Genomic DNA, 17538 nt, shown 5'->3' with positions numbered 1-17538 from the left:
GAGAGAGAGAGAGAGAGAGAGAGAGAGAGAGAGAGATTTTAGGCAATTACAGAAGAGGAATAATCTTCTGTGAGATTATTATGGAAGCGAAAAGAATACAGTCCCCATTGCTGCAAACATGAGGAAGCCGTTCTGATCAGCTGGGAGAGAGTGGCAGAGGTGACCAGGTGGGGGGGGTGGTGATTAATATCGGTAACACCGGTGAGGGCATCCTGGAAGAGGCAGCAGGCAACCTGGATCTTGGCACCGTGCAGAGGCGACGTCCGGGCATGCCCGGTGTAGCGCGCTTCCTCTACTCAGGTCCAAGGCCCTCTCTCGTCCGCCTCTCACCGCACGGGAGTCCGGTGCTGGTTCCCAATAATGACGTCAGTGAGCGATGACCTCAGCGCCCGGGAGGCGCGGGCGAGCGGGAGGGCGGGGCGGGGGGCGGGCGCAGGCAGAGGGGGAGAGGCGAGACAGAGGGGGACACGCCCCCATCCGCCAGCTTCGGCCAATGGGTGCCGCCGAGGGCTCCCCGCCTCTCTGAGGGGTATGAAAAGCGCAGCCCGGGGAAAGTCCGGGCAGAGCCCGTGAGGCGGCCGGACCATCATCGTCCTGCTAATACAGCTACTTCCTCAACCACCGGTATGAGCCACGGGAAGAGAACCGACATGCTCCCGGAGATCGCCGCCGCCGTAGGTTTCCTCACCAGTCTCCTGAGGACTCGGGGCTGCGTGAGCGAGCAGAGACTCAAGGTTTTCAGTAGGGCGCTCCAGGACGCACTGACCGGTGAGCACACGTTGTGGTTCTGGAACCACCGGGGCGCGGCCACTCCTTGCCTGGGGTGTCTTTCCTCACTGTTTCTGGGACGGGGACCCCTACGCGAATAACTCCGGGGCTCGGGTGTCTTGCTCTAATTAATCTCCGAGGCCGTTGATGGTCCTCTGTCCCTCCGGTTAGGTCTCCGTCTCCCCGCCCTCTGGTCCCCGCCTCGCTCCGGAGGCTCTGACCCTCTTCCTGAGTACATTCTGAGGCCCTGACCACACCACGAGAAAAGTCAGTGTGTGTGTTCAGAGTACTAGTTCACCTTTAACTCTGAATCTTGGAGACCTCCAGACCCTCAGGGGATGCTATGGGCCACGAAGCCAGGCCAACTATGGGACTTCATGCGCAATTGAACTTTCTGGACAACTCTGAGTCCTAGTCACTGTTGCCATATAGTCCTGAGCCTGCCATCGTACTGGCCTATTCTGCCGCTTGTTTACCCGCTGGAGTTGTAATCTGGGCTCCCTTTGTATTTTTTCTTTTTTGGTCCCTCGTCACCATCTGCCACCTATTGTAGTACAGAAAAGAGGCTGGTAGCCTAGCCAACTGCGGGAGGGTGGGGGTACGTGTTATGGAGGCAGAGTGTGAGGGAAAGAGGTGGAGTGATAAGCCGCCCTTTAGCCTCTGTCCCCAGCTGTTATAGCTGGTTGGTTTCCTTGGGCGGCAGCGATAGCATCTCTCAATGCGTTGGCACAGATCTGAGGAGCCAACAGCTGTTTCGTCAAAACAAAACCATTTTTTTAAATCCCCTTACCTTTACTAAAGATCTCAAAACTTCTGGTGGAGAAGGGAGGAGAGGCCTGGTGACTTGTTGGGCAACCAACAACATTGGCCGCTTACTGGCTTTGAAATTCCAGTGCCCGGGTCTTCAGAGGCCCTGCCCCTTCATGCTAGCCCTTCCTTCCTTAAACAGGATTGTGCCAAAAATATCCTTGACCACCAGAGAGCACCTACCTGAGAGCTCTGAGGCTGCCTTCCAATGTACACGCACTTGGAGAAGACCCAGGAATCTAAGTGGCAGGGGTGGGGGAGTTTCAGGAGAGGCTCTTAAACACTGTCACTGAGAAGAGGAAGTGTTCTCCCCAGCCCTGTGCCCACATAAACATCAGAGACTGCCTTCTAACAGTGTATCTCTCTCTCTCTCTCTCTCTCTCTCTCTCTCTCTCTCTCTCTCTCTCTCTCTCTCTCTCTTGTTTCCTCCACAGATCATTACAAACACCACTGGTTTCCAGAAAAGCCATCCAAGGGCTCCGGCTATCGCTGTATCCGCATCAACCACAAGATGGACCCCATCATCAGCAAGGTGGCCAGCCAGATCGGACTCAGCCAGCCCCAGCTGCACCAGCTCCTGCCCAGCGAGCTGACCCTGTGGGTCGATCCCTACGAAGTGTCCTACCGCATCGGGGAAGATGGATCCATCTGCGTGCTGTATGAGGAGGCGCCGGTGGCCACCTCCTACGGGCTCCTCACCTGCAAGAACCAGATGATGCTGGGCAGGAGCAGTCCATCGAAGAACTACGTGATGACTGTCTCCAGCTAGAGAGGAGCCGCCCCGCCCTGGCACTCTACTGTTCTCATGCTGCCCTGACAACAGGCCACCGTATACCTCAACCTGGGGAACTGTATTTTTAAAGTGAAGAGCTATTTATACATGTTATTTTTTTTTTTTAAGAAAAGAGGAGGAAAAAACCAAAAGTTTTTTTTTAAAAAAACAAAAAAGAAAAAACAATTCGTTAACGGGAGCTGCTTGGAAGTGGTCTCCCCAGGTGCCTTTGGAGAGAACTGTTCTTGATTGAGTCTATGAGCCAGTGTTTGCCTAGGGGAGTGGGTTGGGGATTGGCCTAGCCAAGGTAAAAGGGGATTCTTGGCTGATCCCCCAGGAGGTGGTGGAAGGGAGCAAGGTTAGCAACTGTGAACGAGAGGGGTCAGGGTCTGCTCTGGGTTACCGTCCCCGCTGGGATGCCTGTATTCCTGGTCCCTCTCTTACTCAGGGGCATTCAAGCCTGGTCTCAAATAATACTACATTGCCTAATCTTCTCTTTTGTTTTTCTGCTGAGATCCTGGGCACACGGAAAGGCCTCTCCTGTCCCTTCCGTCTGAGCAGAGTTTCTTGAAACTGTGTCTCGTTTCTGATCCTACCCTCGGGGTCCTGAAGAGGTGGTTTCCCGGCCTGGAATCTATCTAAACGTTTTTGGAGGGTGGGCTATAAGGCAGATATAATGGAGGGGAACCGCACAAACCCTTTGCTTTGCTCTGTGCTGCTTTGTATGGATGGATGGTTAATAACTTAGGGATGATTTGCAATGGAATTTTGGGACCCAAAGAGTATCCAATGGGGGTGGGTGTTTTGGACCTAAGCCCTCCTTTTGGGAACCACGTGACAGTCTGAATGCTGCTACCATTATTCCTTTGAGAGGTGGCTCAAAGCTCCAGGGAACTCCAGGTCCTTTCTTACTGCCTTCTCTTCAAGAGCAACCTCCCCCATTTCTTTTCCCTCTTTCCTGCGGTTGGGTCCTGGAGGGCCCCATTTCCTAGGACAAGAGTTCTCAATCACTGTGCAATAGTCCCAGGAAGCTCTGGAACTGGGCCTCCCAGCCCCTCCTGATTCCTGGTGGGTTTTAGGACCCCGCCTTCCCCGTTCTTCTGACTGGCTGGTGGGCCTTGAGGAGATCTCCCTCGGCTGCAGGGAGGGCACCTGTGCACTGCAGGACTACCTGGTACTCCTGTGGGGCTGCCACGGAGAGCCAAACCTTAGGCATAGCTTTGTCTCCTCGGTGCTCAGAGCACCTGCAGGGGGAGGTTGCCCCCCTCAGTAAAAATCCAAATTTATTTGTAGATGTGTGCAATATTTACTGTTCTGGGTTGGAGAAAATCGGGAAACACTGGGAAGAAGTGGCCTTCCTTCAGGTTCAGTGACACTGATGAGGGCTTCTCAGAAGGCCTCGAGTCTCTCAAACCAAAGGACAGAGCTAGAGCCAGCCAGTCACCCTTAGTGAGGATCCCCTTCCCCATGTCTCTCCACTGCCGTGGCATCCCATGTCCTGGATTTCTCAATTCCTCAGTTTCTACTCAAAGGTGCTACTTACCAAACACTCTGCCCGTCCCGCTCTCCCCAGCTTCGCACAGCCGTCCCAGGTGGCTTCGTCTCTCCTGCTTTAAAGTTAACTTTGGGCCCACAGACCCGAGAGCTGTGGGTTGAAGCAAAGCTGTGAATCGCTCCAGATGGTCCCTGTGTTCTGTCCACACACAGGTCCCCGCCTTTTTAGAAGCAGCCTCCTGGTCTCATGCTTAAATCTGTTCCTCACTGCCCGTGTTCACTTTAGAAATGGCAGAACCACAGAGCTGGACTGTTGAGCAGGCCTGTCTCTCTCATTAAATAAAAATAAGTAAGTTTGTAAGCTATTCCGACAGAAGAGACAAAGGTTACTGATTGTACAATAGCGCTTTTATATGGAAGACTGTACAGCTTTATGGACAAATGTAAAACTTTTTTGTTTTTAATAAAAATGTAGCAGACCATGTATTGTGTAGAGAAGGTGACATTTTGTAGCGCTGACTGACATCTCCCTCTAAGATCCACACCCTCTCCGTGTGGTGTCTCGTGTGTTTCATCCGTTGTCCCAGGCTCCATTGGCAGACTGCAGATGCTATAAAAGATTACCTAGGTTTGTGGTGAGTTCACGGCCACACATCCCCTCTCCCTAGGAGGTGACTCCACACTTCTGTCCTTTTTGTGACTATTGTCACAGGTCTCTTAAAAAAACGTCATCTGAACACTCTGCAGCCCATTCCATGGTTTCGTCCTTGGTCATCCCGCATACTTGTAAAGCTGGCCTGCTGTGTCCACATCTGTTCAAGCAACCAACCACGACTGGAAATGACATAAAGAAAAAAAAAACCATTCAGGAAGTACCAAAAAAACCCCCAAAATTGGGGCTGGGGATTTAGCTCAGTGGTAGAGCGCTTACCTAGGAATCGCAAGGCCCTGGGTTCGGTCCCCAGCTCCGAAAAAAAAAAAAAAAAAAAAAAACCCCAAAATTTTGGCTTGGCACACACTAAGCAGTCCACTCGATGTGCCTGCAGTTATGCATAAGCACACCCTGATGTCCCTCCTAGCACCCCACAGGTCACCCGTGAGGTCCACAATTGAGCATGGTTTGTTACATGTCCAGTTCACTCATGGCAGCCTCAGGCCTATACTGACAGCGTCGTGTGCAGACTTTCCCTTGCCATTCTGGAAACGGTCTAGTTTAACAACTATTGCCCATGCATTGGGCATGGCAGACAACCTTAGGATTTAAAGTACGTGGGGGAGGGGGAGATACTCAAGTAAAAAACTGTTAAGCCGTTTTATAAAGGAGACTTTAGCATCTACAAGGCTCATGGAACCAACCCCCACCCCGCCATGCAGATACCCAGTGACTTGACTATATCGTCAGTGAATATTAAAAGTAGTGAAAAGACACACTGCTCTTCACAGGCCACTGGTGGTAAGCAAAAGATGACCCTTTTCACAGGTTGAGGCAAGACGACCTGCCCTTCCTAGAATAGAGAGGCTCTTGTCACCTCAGCCACCATTTGTCACCTGCCATTCTTCTTGCCTTGTTAGACAAGAGCAGTTGGGTTTCAGGGTCTGTACACTGGGGCACATGTGGCAGAATGCCAGTGGCACGAGTTAGCTAGAGAGCAGCTATGTCTGAGCTTACATGACCCCCATGGCTTGTTATCCATGCCTAACCACCTTTGACCACATGGAGAGGGTCTACGCAAGAATACTGTTCATCACGGTTGACTTGGGGGTTCTTTCCTAGAGTTTGATGCACACTCAACCCCTCACTGAAGTTGAGGTTTGTGTTTGACCTATGGTGGATATTTTTCTTGGCTAAAAGTGAACTGCTCTGTAATTTTCTACTCTCCTTATTTCTGTTCGCTCTCCACGACTTTGCACACAGATGTGCAGCTTGTCCTGGGCGTTCTTGGTCAGAGTTAAGTCAGGGAAGCTCTGTGTGCAGATCTGAATTCTGTGCCTGGGCTGGGAAGTCAAGACATCTGTGTCATGAATAGAATTGGGCTGTCCCAGGAATTAGAACCATTTTCATTTGTCCATCTCTGGATGCCAGGACAGGGTGAGGGTCTACAAATGCTTGCCCTCCTTGGAGTTCTTTTACGTTATTCCCGTCAAAGCTAGCATCTGTCTTCTTGTTTCCTAAAGGGCAGTCCGACGTTTAGTTGAAGGCTGAATGAAATTCAGGAAAGGTTGTTTGGAGGTCAAGGAGAGGTCAGCCCCATCTTTGTCAGAGAAACCAAGGACGGTGGGTTTATCTTGAGTTTGCTTTTGGTTCTTGGTAGGCTAATAATGTCTGCTCCATTTGAAGAGAGAGTTCTGTGATCCAGGAAGATGTTGCTATTTTTAGACCTGGCCAATATCAGTAGGAGTACCTACCGGCTCAGGGTTTTGGGGTTCTGGGTGGAGTAACAGGCTTTCCTGGGCTCAGAAGCTAGGCTTTCAGCTTCCCTGTGGCTTGGTTGGAAGCCATGGTGGCCTAGGGTCCTGTGTGTGGTCAGCTGTTTGGGTATGATAACGTCCCTCCCCAGAGAGTCTGGGCAAGGCGCTCTAGATTAAGAGCCTATCCTGGCTTCTGATAAGGTTTGGGTGGAGGAGTCCTTGATGCTGCCAAAAAACAAGCCCCAAGAGGAAGAAACCACTTCTGTGGCTCTGGCATTGGCTGCTGTAACAGCCTTGAGTAAGAAAGGCTATTGAGGACTCAAGAGCCTTGGTTTCCAGGTCAGCACCAGAAGCATCCCTGGCCCCATGAAAGTTTTGCAATAGAGTTTATAGTTGAGAGGGTGAATGTGTGCGTTGCAGTCCTGGTTCTTTTCTGGGAGTAGCTGAGAAAGGTGCCTTATGCTTCTAATCCTAGCCCTTGGAGTGCCGAGGCAGAAGGATAACTGTGACTTTGAGGCTAGCCTAGGCAACGGAGTAAGATTCTGTCTCAGAAAGGAAAAGCGATAGAGAGGGGAGGAGGGGGAGAGAGGGGGCAGGGAGAGAGGTAGAGAGATCGAGGAGGGAAGAGGAGAGTACGGAGAGTGTGTGGGGATTAAATGTCTCCTATGCACCCCTGTCCTTGCCCTTACTCTAAGTCATCCCCACCACTGGCAAACACTGGAGGCCAAATGAGAGCATTGCTATGGTTGAACGGAGAGGTCGTTTGGGTGGGCACGGAGTCAGGAGTTCATTTCTAGTTTGCATCAGACTCCTGCTTGTAAGGTTTTAATTTCCAAAGATAGTGAGTTGGACATCCAAGGAAGTGGAGAATGAAGACATAAGTGCCCAGTGTCCTGGGGACATCCACCTTCAGGGCTCCCTGTGCCCTGAGTGGGTTACCTGGGACTAGTGGCCAACATGGCTTTAGCTCTCCCAGGTATGGAGTGGGATTTCAAATGCAAACCATTTCAACAAAATCCCAAAGTGGTTTAGATTAGTTCCAACACTCAGTGCATAAGCATTGCCATTACTAATGGAAATTAATCTCATCTTTTCCAGGCCCCTGGATTGGTCTTGAGGTCAGTATCAAAGTAATAGAATCTGGTAGTATCTTCAGGAATGGTTGTGGTTTGATAAAGTCCTGGGGTCTCTCCCCTCAATCCTTTGTTTAAAAGTTCTCCTACTCCTAGAGCCCGTGTGAGGGTCATATGAAAACAGGCACACTGACTGAATGACCTCTGTCATTCTTGTGGAAAATACATGGTGTCCTTGTTACTGTCTAGGCCCCTGACCGTGTTGGCTCTGAGGACCTGCTTGTGGATTAATACCAAACCAGCTACGTGCTGATTCACACACAGAGTGGGTGGGGAAGGGGTTCTCCAATAGTGGCTTTGCCAGTCTTAGACTCACACCCACATGCTGTCCCTTCCCAGAAAAGAAATGAATGGGGAAACTGAGAAGGGCAAACCTGGGCTCACTGGCTTTGTTTCCACACTCTTTCTTTGCAGATCTGGCAGAGAGACCATTTCAGTTCCGTCTAAGAGGCCGCCAGGCCTCAAGATAATGATCTCTAGCAGGACTTTGCCCTGAATGCACAGCCTTTCCCCTGCTTCCACAGCTTGGTTCCCCAGAAGCTCCAAGTTGTTTTGCTCCAGCAGAAACCTGGCCCTACCACTTGCCACCCTCCATCCCACAAACGAGGGCGGGCCTTGGCTCAACCCTTGTCCAGTAAGCCGGACAGGCTGTCTGGAGTACATCAGATAAGAGGCGGTAACAGCTGGGTGGGTTAGAATAAATGCTGCTTTATTTACCAGCGCCCAGGGAGAGGGCATTTACTCTCTGATGGACGTCAGGCAGTAAATGACTGAGGACAGCTGGGTAGAGGCTGGACGGAGCCCAGAGAGTGAGCTCAAGCCTTGTCAGAAGAAGGACCTCCAGTCCCTGATTCTAGTCCACTGTCATTATGCACAAGAGACTGTGATACAAGATACTCTAGCTCTGCCTGTCTGTCTGTCTGTCTGTCCAGACAGGGCCTCAGGTATCCCTGGCTGGCCTAGAGTTGGCTATGCACCCAAGGGTGAACTTGAACTCCAGATGCTCCCATTCGTGTCTCCTAAGTACTGGGATTATAGAGTTAATGCTGGGGATTAAACCCAGCACTTTGTTTATGCTAGGCAAGTACTCTGCTGCCTAAGCTACATCCACCCAGGCCATAGTCATCATCGTTGTTGTTATTGTTGTTGTTGTTGTTTGATAATATCTATATGCATAGAGCCCTGGGGTGTGACCTCTGATGAATCCAGAAATGAAGAGGTGGCGTTCCTCCTTCAGCCCTCACAGGGGGAGGAAGCTTCTGAGGTAAAGACTGATAGGCTCCCATCTCTAGGAAGACACATTCTGCTATGTCCCTAATGTAACTAGAGCTACCCAGGGGCCTGCCTCTGCTTCCTCCAGGAAGCAGGAAGCCGCTTCCTCCATGCTCAGCTGGCGCTCATCCTGCATAAGGGGCTGTTGGTCTCTGCATCTTAGCCCAAGGAATGCTTTGCCCTCTTCTGCCCACCCTCTGCTTCCCGGTGAACTCATAGCCTCGAGCTCTCAGACCTCCAGGCAACTCCTCAGTGGCGGCTCCTTCCCAGGCTGTGTGGCCTTCTTCCCTCTCCCCGTGGTCAGTTCTCTGCCTTGCTCTTTGCAATTCTAAATCCACACTAAGCTAGATTGTGGGCCAGGCTCTTGCCTGAATGGTGTCTGGTCCTTAGTAGGTGCCAGTGAAGGCTTACACCCCCCCCTCGCCGTGAGGGAAAGAGGGTGGTGACCAGGGCAGAAAAAGGGAGATGAAAAGAATTCAACGATCTTGAAACACAAAATTAAGTCCACTCAGGAATGTTCATTAAGAGTGCCTTACAGCTCAAAATATCTGCGACTGGCTGGCCACATTGTTTTAAGAAAATTTAGGTCTTTGAATCTTGCCAACTCTTAGGAATTGAGAACCTGACATTATTGAAACATCATAACAAGACTTAGTTACCTATTAACTCCCGGCATACATTCACACAGTAATCACCCAAGGCTGGGCGGTTCCCGGGAAAGACTCTGACTGGCTGCGGAAGCTGAATAAGTCATGGATGTAGAGCCCCCAGCCAGTCGCCAACAGCATCCTTTCCTGGCAGATCTGGGCTAACTGCTAGGTGTAGCACTGGGACAGGAGGAGCTCAGCTTCGGGGCTTGCAGTGGCTGGCCGATGCTGATGAGGTCCTGGACCCTGTGATTTCCCTGCTGTATCATTTGTTCTCAATTTTATGACAAGATGCGGTAAGTCATCTCTCACAACTGACTTTCTGTTCCCAGATGAAATCTGGGAAAGGTCCCTGAAAGTTGTCCCGCTCCCTATAGCACAGAGCCCAGATCTCACCCCTGTTGCCCACAAGCACGCTAATAGCCTCTCTTGCCCGCCTAGTGCTCACTTTCTGCCTGGCCAGCATCTTGGGACAAGCGCAGATTCTATCGCACAGTGTGATTTATTCTTTCCATTCCAATCCCATAAAATGGAAATAAGTCCAAAGCCAGAACCCCTTACCTCGTCACAGTCTTTCCTGCTCATGTTCCCCTAAAGCAGTGGCTCTCGGCCTTCCTCATGCTGTCACCCTTTAATACAGTTCCTCACGTTGGGGTGACCCTCAACCCTAAAATTATTATTATTGCTACATCATAACTATAATTTTGCTATGTTATGAATGTCACAATGTAAATATTTTGGGGGACAGTGGTCTGACAAAGGGATCTTGACGACCCACAGTTTGAGAACTGCCGCTGTCCTAAAGCCCTGACCGTGAGTGTAAGGTTTTCTGCTTTGTCGGTGTGTGTGTGACACAGAAGTCCTTTCTTTGGGGTTTGATACCTCCCCAGGCACTCAGCCTAACAATACCACAGTTTCAAGCTCACTGAGGTACGGTAGTCTTGACACAGAGGAAGGAAACAAAGCCACCATGACCAGAAGGGGAGGGTGGACATGGTCTTAAAGCAGAATATATGTGCCAGACAGTGGTGGCTCACACCTTTCATTAGGAGGCAGAGGCAGGCAGATCTCTGTGAGTTCGAGGCCAGCTTGGTCTACTGGACGAGTTCCAGGAAAAGAGACCCTGTCTTGAAAAATCGAAACACAAAGACAAAAAAATAAACAAAACAAAACAAAAAATCCTGCAAACAAACGAAAGAACAAAAACTAAAACAAAACCGGAATGTATGCTCCACCCCCACCCTTCCTGCCTCTTCTGACCAAATGACTCCACCGTCCGTATATGTTCTTACCTCAGGGCTTAGGAAAGCCGTCCCTACTTCAGAACACAGCCTTGTTCCAGTCTTTATGACAGGCGCACATTTTACTGCTGCTTAAACTTATAATAATAAATGCAATTAGTATATTCTCTTTTTTCCTCATACTGCCCTGCCTGGCTTTGAACCCATTATGTTCCGGGCAATGACCCTGGGCTTGTTTTTATTCTCTTGTGTCTACCGTCTGAATGCTCGATCACATGTGTGGGTCACCCACCGCTCCCAGTTTTTGTAATAAGGATCAAACCCAGCGCTTTGTTCACGTTGCCCATTGAGTAGTCTACCAACTGAGCTACACTACCAGCTTCGAGGAGCTGTTCCTATAGTCTCCTGTTGATGTCTGCTGGATCTACAGGCTTGGGTCCCGTTTCTAACAGCCGCCACAAGCATCTCCACCCAGGGGACCTCAAGTCTTTTATTTCCCTTTATGGCTTGTGTGTTTCTCCACCACTTTGGGCAAAGCAGGCCTAAGGACACCAGTGGTCGAATGAAAAGACACAGCCGCTTATGAAAAGTCACAGGCAGCTGCAAGGCTTGCTCTTGTCCCCTCTCCTCCCTTTCTGGAGCTAAAAGAGACACGTGCACTTGGAGTACGCAATCTCCATGCTAACCGACATCTTCTGGGTGGACAATGGTGGTAGAATCCCTTTGATTTTCTAGTGAAGATGGCTCCACCCTGAAGCACAGCCTGAGATAATATATAGCAAGTAGGCATATACAGGTAGACACCTAGAGGAATATACTTCCAAATAATGGGACATGAGCTTCCAGAAGATGCTTTCATAAACACGGGTTCATACATCTGTCTTCATGCTTGGACCTGTGATTCAAAATTATTCGATTTAAAAAGGCTCAAAGTCAGAGGCTGGGGGCAAACAGATGAAAACCCCTCCAAGGAGACTTTCTGGATGACTGCTTTGGTCCTGGCACTGTGAAAGCCAGGACCAGAGGGTCGATCGAGTGTGTGTGTGTGTGTGTGTGTGTGTGTGTGTGTGTGTGTGTGTGTGTGTGTCAGGGTGGGGGTAGGGTAGGGACAACAGCACTTGAGCTGTTCAGCTGTCAGTTCTCAGCAGCTGGTGGATACCAAGAACAGTGCGATTAAGCACTTGGCCCCTCCCCCAGCCCTACACCCCCAAAGCCTTTCTTTTCCTCAGCGGCGGGGCTCCCTTGCCAGCTGCCCTCTCCTCCAGGTGTTTCCTGTGCCCTCTCTATTTGCTGGCTGGAGCGGGGAGGGAGTCCATGCTGGTTTCTTGTTAGCCAATGGCATCGGGCGTGGGAGGTCTGTGCTCCTGTATCTGAGGAGAATAGACCGCAAACAGCAGCTGCCTCTTGACACCTGACTTTAAGAAAAGTGTGTAAACAGTGATGGATAAGGAGGAAGGGCAGGGCAGGGCTGCCGGTGAGTCACGCAGAAGGGAGCGGTGTGTAAGAACTGTGCTCACATCGCTTCTTGGCCTTTTGGCTAAGATCAAGTGAAGAACTGTGCTCACATCTCTGATCCCAATCCCCCTCTAGAGGGAAAGGAAGACTCAGGGCTTAAAGTGAGGGCTAGCGCCCCCCCCCCCCACGCACAGCTCACCCCTTGACCGTGATTAAGTCAAACCCCTATGTAAGAAACTCAGATCATAGCAGGTCACCCTCTTCATCTCCCTGCCGTGAACCAGATGGAACGTTCTGCAGGAGATCCTGGGAAAGTCTTGATGTCCTCAGGTCATGCTTTGAAACCCCTGAAGGCTTCCTATCTTGATTCCAGCTTTCAAATCCCAGCCACAGGCAGCTTGGGGCAAAACCAAGAAGTTTGGGGTTTTCCCCCAGCCACTCACCCAGGTAGGCAGGGTGATGGGTTTGGTCCCATTTTCTTCATCTGAGTTGAAATGACACACATACATCTCCACATGATAGCTTTATTTCTCTCTCTTCCCCTGCTAGGCTGTTAACTCTAAGAGGTCAGGGCTCTCTGGGATTGGATCCCATGTTGTGTCTGTAGCGTTTGCAACGGGACTGGCACATAGTAGGGCCTCAGCGATGCTGTAACTGGATGCATGGGGGTGTTACTGTTTTTCTCCTTTGCTGTGGTTATGTTTGTGATGGGCTGTCAAAGCCCATACTAATGAATGACATTAGTGAGGTGTACACATCATCTCATTAAACCCTCGCCACAGCTCTGTGGGGTTGACATTGTTAGACTATCAGTCAGAAAACGCAGGCTTGGGTTAAGCAAACTGTCCACAGGTACACTGTTACTGAATGGCAGGAAACTCAAATATAGGACTGCCTAAATAAACAGAAGCAGCACTGGAGGAGGAGAAGGGGGGAGGGGAAGGGGGAAGGAGAGGGGGAGGGGGAGGGAGGGGAAAAGGGAAGGGGGAGTGAAGTGGAAGGGAGGGAAAGGGGGAGGGGAGGGAGGGGAAAAGGGAAGGGGGAGTGAAGTGGAAGGGAGGGAAAGGGGGAAGGGAGGGAGGGGAAAAGGGAAGGGGGAGTGAAGTGGAAGGGAGGAAAAGGGGGAGAGGGAGGGAAAGGGGGAGAGGGAAGGAGGGGAAGAGGGAGGGGAAGGAGGGGAAGAGGGAGGGGAAGGAGGGAGAGGAGGAGGAGGAGGAGGGTATAGAGGTTAAGATGAAATATCACTATCATCTTTGGTATCGTCAAGGCCATGCTGAACCCAGGCTTTCTCCCATGTCTCCCTGCGGCCGTCCACCTTCCAGTCTGAATGGCAGGGACCTTTATACCACCCCACAGTTTATTCTCTGCAGGTAGTGTACACAGTCTGGTTTACACAGAAGGTAAACAGTCTGGAATCCAAACCTGACGCATCTCTTATGCCCAGGCTTAGACTGCTTACTTCTCCCTGGACCATTGTGACCCTTTCTATAGTGGTTTTTATCTTGGTGGTGGTGGCGGCGATCGAACCCAGGGCCTCGCCTCTTGAATGCTAGGCAAGCACTCTACCACTCATCTACATTTCCCATGCCTCTGTGCGTGTGTGTGTGTGTGTGTGTGTGTGTGTGTGTGTGTGTGTGTGTGTGTGAATCCTGAAATTTTTGCTGTCTTTCTTCGTTTCTTTCTTTTCATTTCTTTTTTGAGTCAAGGTCTCTAAGCTTAGGCTTGCCTCAAACCTGCAGCAGTTCTCCTGCTTCTTGAGGGCTGGGGTTACACCATGCCTGGCTTTGCCTTTGGTTGTGGTAGTGTGTGTTTGTGTATGAGTGAATGTGCGTGTGTGTGCGTGCGTGCGTGTGTGTGTGTGTGTGTGTGTGTGTCGCACACACGTTCTCCATAGTGTTGTTTTTGTTTGTCTGTCATAATTGACCCTGGACAGAAGGACCGTGAGATCAGCTCCGACATTGCTCAATACCCTCCCCAGTGTCTGTGCTGCAGAGCACACAGCAGAACAGGAAGCTGGAACAAGGACTGTAGGCTGTGAGGAGCAGCCTCGGTCCTAGGCTTGTACTAGAGTCTCTGTTGACCTTTGACCCGTTCTAGTCGGGGAAAAATCCTAGTCTAATACAGTCCAACCAGCTGGACGGATTGATTGCTTCACCTCAGTCAGGCGTTCCAGTCCCTGACTTCCCAGCCCTAATGCAAATACAGAAACTCCTGTGTTCGTTGTGACCCACTTCCTTTCTTACCGGTCCTGCTCAGGGTGGAGGCTTAGGACTGAGTGGCTTCTCTTGTTTTTGCAAAAGGCAAATAGCCTCCCTGTCACAGCTACTGCTTGGTCAATAGGCCTTCCTGTTGGCACCACCCAGGGGGGAAAAATGGGGCAATGCTTATGTCCTAGGATGTTATTCAAAGATACCCAGAAGGCTTCAACAGGATGTAAACACGCTTGTTAAGATCACGATCACGGTGTTGGGGTTGGGGATTTAGCTCAGTGGTAGAGCGCTTGCCTAGCAAGCACAAGGCCCTGGGTTCGGTCCCCAGCTCCGAAAAAAAGAAAAGAAAAGAAAAAAAAATCACGATGCTATGCAAATTTGAGGGTTGATGAGGGTTACTGTCAGCCTCGGCATGCAGGGCCATACATATAGGGTCTACACACGGCTGGGCACACATGGCAACTCAAAAGACCGTGTATATGGTTTCAGTCCTTTATCTGACAGGCAAAGGGTGTCACTGGATGAGAGCCTCCTATGTAGAGAGATGGACTTTTGCATAGAGTTTGGAGTTTGCAGGGGACAGGGGACAAGGATTGTCCTCAGGATGTCACCAGTCAGCAGGAGGTAGCAGGGTAATTACACATAAAAGTACTGTACCCAAGATGCTGACTCTTCAGGATTAAATGCAAGCTAAGGGACTAACCCAGATTGATGCATTCTATCCAAATGCTGCCGTCATCGCTGGACAAGGGGGTGATCAGACACGGGTGAGGTTAGCTTGAGCGAGGGTTCGGAAAGAGATGTTTTGAGAAGTGCGTTCGCAGGAAATACACCTTTACTGTCTTAAGGCTGAAGGCTAGAAACCCAGACCAGCTGGAGTCCCTGCATCTTGGCCAAAGCGAACAACAGGAGGTTAGAGTGGGCAGAAGAACAAGACACAATGGTGACACAGAGGAGAGCTTTGGTGGCAGTTTGCGTGGGTCCCCAGTGTGCCCTCTGCAGTGACCCCTCCCACACCCAGCTCAGACCCTCTGCAGAAAGAGCAGCGAGGGTATCCGGGCTAGAAGCCAAGGACCTCAGGATGATACCTTGGACACGCTTTGGCCGTGAAACAGCTTTGTCTCCTTAACGATCCTCATTGTTAACGATCTACTTTGGGGACTGTTGCACATATCCGGATATGTACCCCTGACTGTGGTAGACCCATGTTTGAAGACAGACAAAGACAGAACGATGGGTCTGGGATTCAGGAGCCTGGTGCAAGGCTCTATCTGTGCTCTCAGACATTTGGGTCACTTTTCTTCTCTGCTGTCTCAGTCACTTCACAAAACAACTAGGGAAGGATTCCGAAAAACGGTTTAAAGCGCCGTACCTACTCCGAGATAGTGCAAATGTGTGGACACAGAGACTGGCTAGCACAGCAGCTGTCTCCATCTTGCTGGGAGGTGCCAGCGGTGGGTGTTGTTACCCCAATTTGCAGAGGAAATTGCAACTCAGACAGCCTCGTGATGACTGGTCCAGAATTATGCAGCAAGCAGAGGATGAACTGAGAAAGGGAGCCTTCTACTCCTGGCCTACTAGCCCATCCCCAACGACCTACTCTGTTAGTTAACCAGAGTTCAGCTCCCCAGCTGCCCCTCGGGGGGCTTGGATTTTTCCATTTAACCTATTTCTGAAGAGGAAAAACAATGCAGGTCAAGGGATTTTCCCTCAGTGACAGCCTGAGAACACAAAGCCCAAGGATTGCGGCTTAGTGAGCTGCCCCAGACCGCGGGTCTCTCTTCCCAGAGGCCCTGGCTCTGCTTAAGGCTGGCCAGAAGCCGAGGAGGAGCGTGGGGGCAGAGCTCCCCAGAGGCGCACAGATGGGCAGGCTGGGCCGGTAGCCGGCCTTTCAGCAACCTTTTTGTTTGGCAGCCAAACAGCCAGCGTCAGCTCGCCTGCCTCTCACCTCCTGGGCCTCGCCCTTCCCCCCAAGGAGGTGGGGGAAGCTGATGATCTCCTGAGCCACCCGGCCTTCCTCCTTTATGGGGGGTTGGAGAATGAAAGAAGGCCTGCAACTGGTGTGGGGCAACTGTTGCCATCTGTCTAGTGGGACGTCACTAGGCAGGGTCTCGCCCATTCACTCTTCACGCACCGCTGGGCCCCGGCCTTTTGTCGCTGGGGCCGGGTGGCTGCGGGAGGGAGGGCAGCAGGAGGAGGACGCACAGTTTCTTTGTGTCTAGACTAAACTTTCAGCTACTCACCAGGGTTATTTGCATGAGTGAGGAGGCTGACCAAGCCCCACACCGCTCAGGTGATTGACAACTCCTAGTCTCACTTTGGCTTAACGGAGTTGAAAGCAATGGCGCTCTCTCCTCCACCGAGGCTGGTCTTCCGTCTGGTCCCTCTGTGAGTGCATAGTGGATCTGATGGCTTTCTCCCTACTACTCCTCACCCCCAAACCCCGGACTGTGCTTGGCAGACAAGGAGGCAAAAGCAGGAGCAAAGCTCTATCTGCCAGAGCCCGGCAGCTGAGCCAGGGAAAGAAAAGCTGAAGAGAGGCGGTGGGGTTGGCAGCTCTCCAGCCCAGCTCCTGGGCTTTGAATAACACCCCAGGCCCGGGGCTGGGATCAATGCGGGGGAAGCTTTGGGGCATTTAATTATTTAAAGGTCTCAATAAAGGACCTAAGTCCCGGAGGAAGGGGGGGGGCAGACAGATGGTGTGCTCCCTCCATGAGCTGGGAAAGGGTGCAGGCTGGGGGTGGGGGTGACAGAGAAGGGGAGGGAAAGAGAGAAGGAATTGCTTGTAAAATCGGACTGCCTGCCAAGTTCTCAGGCACTCCTGTACCTCTGCCTGTCACTCCTTAACTTCCAAGTTGGCGTCTGCCCTATTTTGGAAATAGACCATAAAGCTCTGAAGTTTGGGGGAGCATCTCTGACACTTGAAGATGCTCTACACTGGTTCAGTTAACCAGGACTGGACACGTGGGTGAGAAGATTGTCTTTGGACTTCTTCTTTTCTCCTCCTCCCCCTCCTCCCCCTCTTCCTCCTCCTCTTCCTCTCCTCTTCCTCCTCTCCTCTTCCTCCTCTCCCCCCTCCTCTTCCTCCTCCTCTTCCTCCTCTCCCCCTCCTCCTCCTCTTCCTCTCCTCTTCCTCCTCTCCTCTCCTCCTCTCCCCCTCCTCCTCTTCCTCCTCCTCTTCCTCCCCTCTTCCTCCTCTCCCCCCTCCTCCTCTTCCTCTCCTCTTCCTCCTCTCCCCCTCCTCCTCCTCTTCCTCCCCTCTTCCTCCTCTCCTCCCCTCTTCCTCCTCTCCTCCCCTTCCTCCCCTTCCTCCTCTCCTCCTCCTCCTCT

At 51.4% G+C, this 17538-nt stretch overlaps 1 protein-coding gene and 1 long non-coding RNA gene across 2 annotated transcripts in view; both read left to right on the top strand.

The window, feature by feature from the left end:
* The first annotated feature begins 562 nt into the window (after positions 1–562).
* On the top strand, positions 563–4322 carry Btg2 (BTG anti-proliferation factor 2). The gene is made up of 2 exons (NM_017259.2): positions 563–768; positions 2010–4322. The coding sequence occupies exons 1-2, from the start codon at positions 627–629 to the stop codon at positions 2342–2344; spliced, it is 477 nt and encodes a 158-aa protein (NP_058955.1). The 5' UTR covers positions 563–626; the 3' UTR covers positions 2345–4322.
* Positions 4323–13108: 8786 nt separating this feature from the next.
* The window catches only part of LOC120096251 (uncharacterized), a 20023-nt gene continuing 15593 nt past the window's right edge, over positions 13109–17538 (top strand). Inside the window, exon 1 of the long non-coding RNA XR_005492457.2 lies at positions 13109–16596. This is a non-coding gene — a long non-coding RNA (uncharacterized LOC120096251). The remainder of the gene's footprint in view (positions 16597–17538) is intronic.

This window comes from Rattus norvegicus, chromosome 13, assembly GCF_036323735.1.
Source record: "Rattus norvegicus strain BN/NHsdMcwi chromosome 13, GRCr8, whole genome shotgun sequence".
NCBI lineage: Eukaryota > Metazoa > Chordata > Mammalia > Rodentia > Muridae > Rattus > Rattus norvegicus.
Note: the sequence above shows the minus strand (reverse complement) of the source record. Positions and strands in the feature narration are given on the sequence as shown.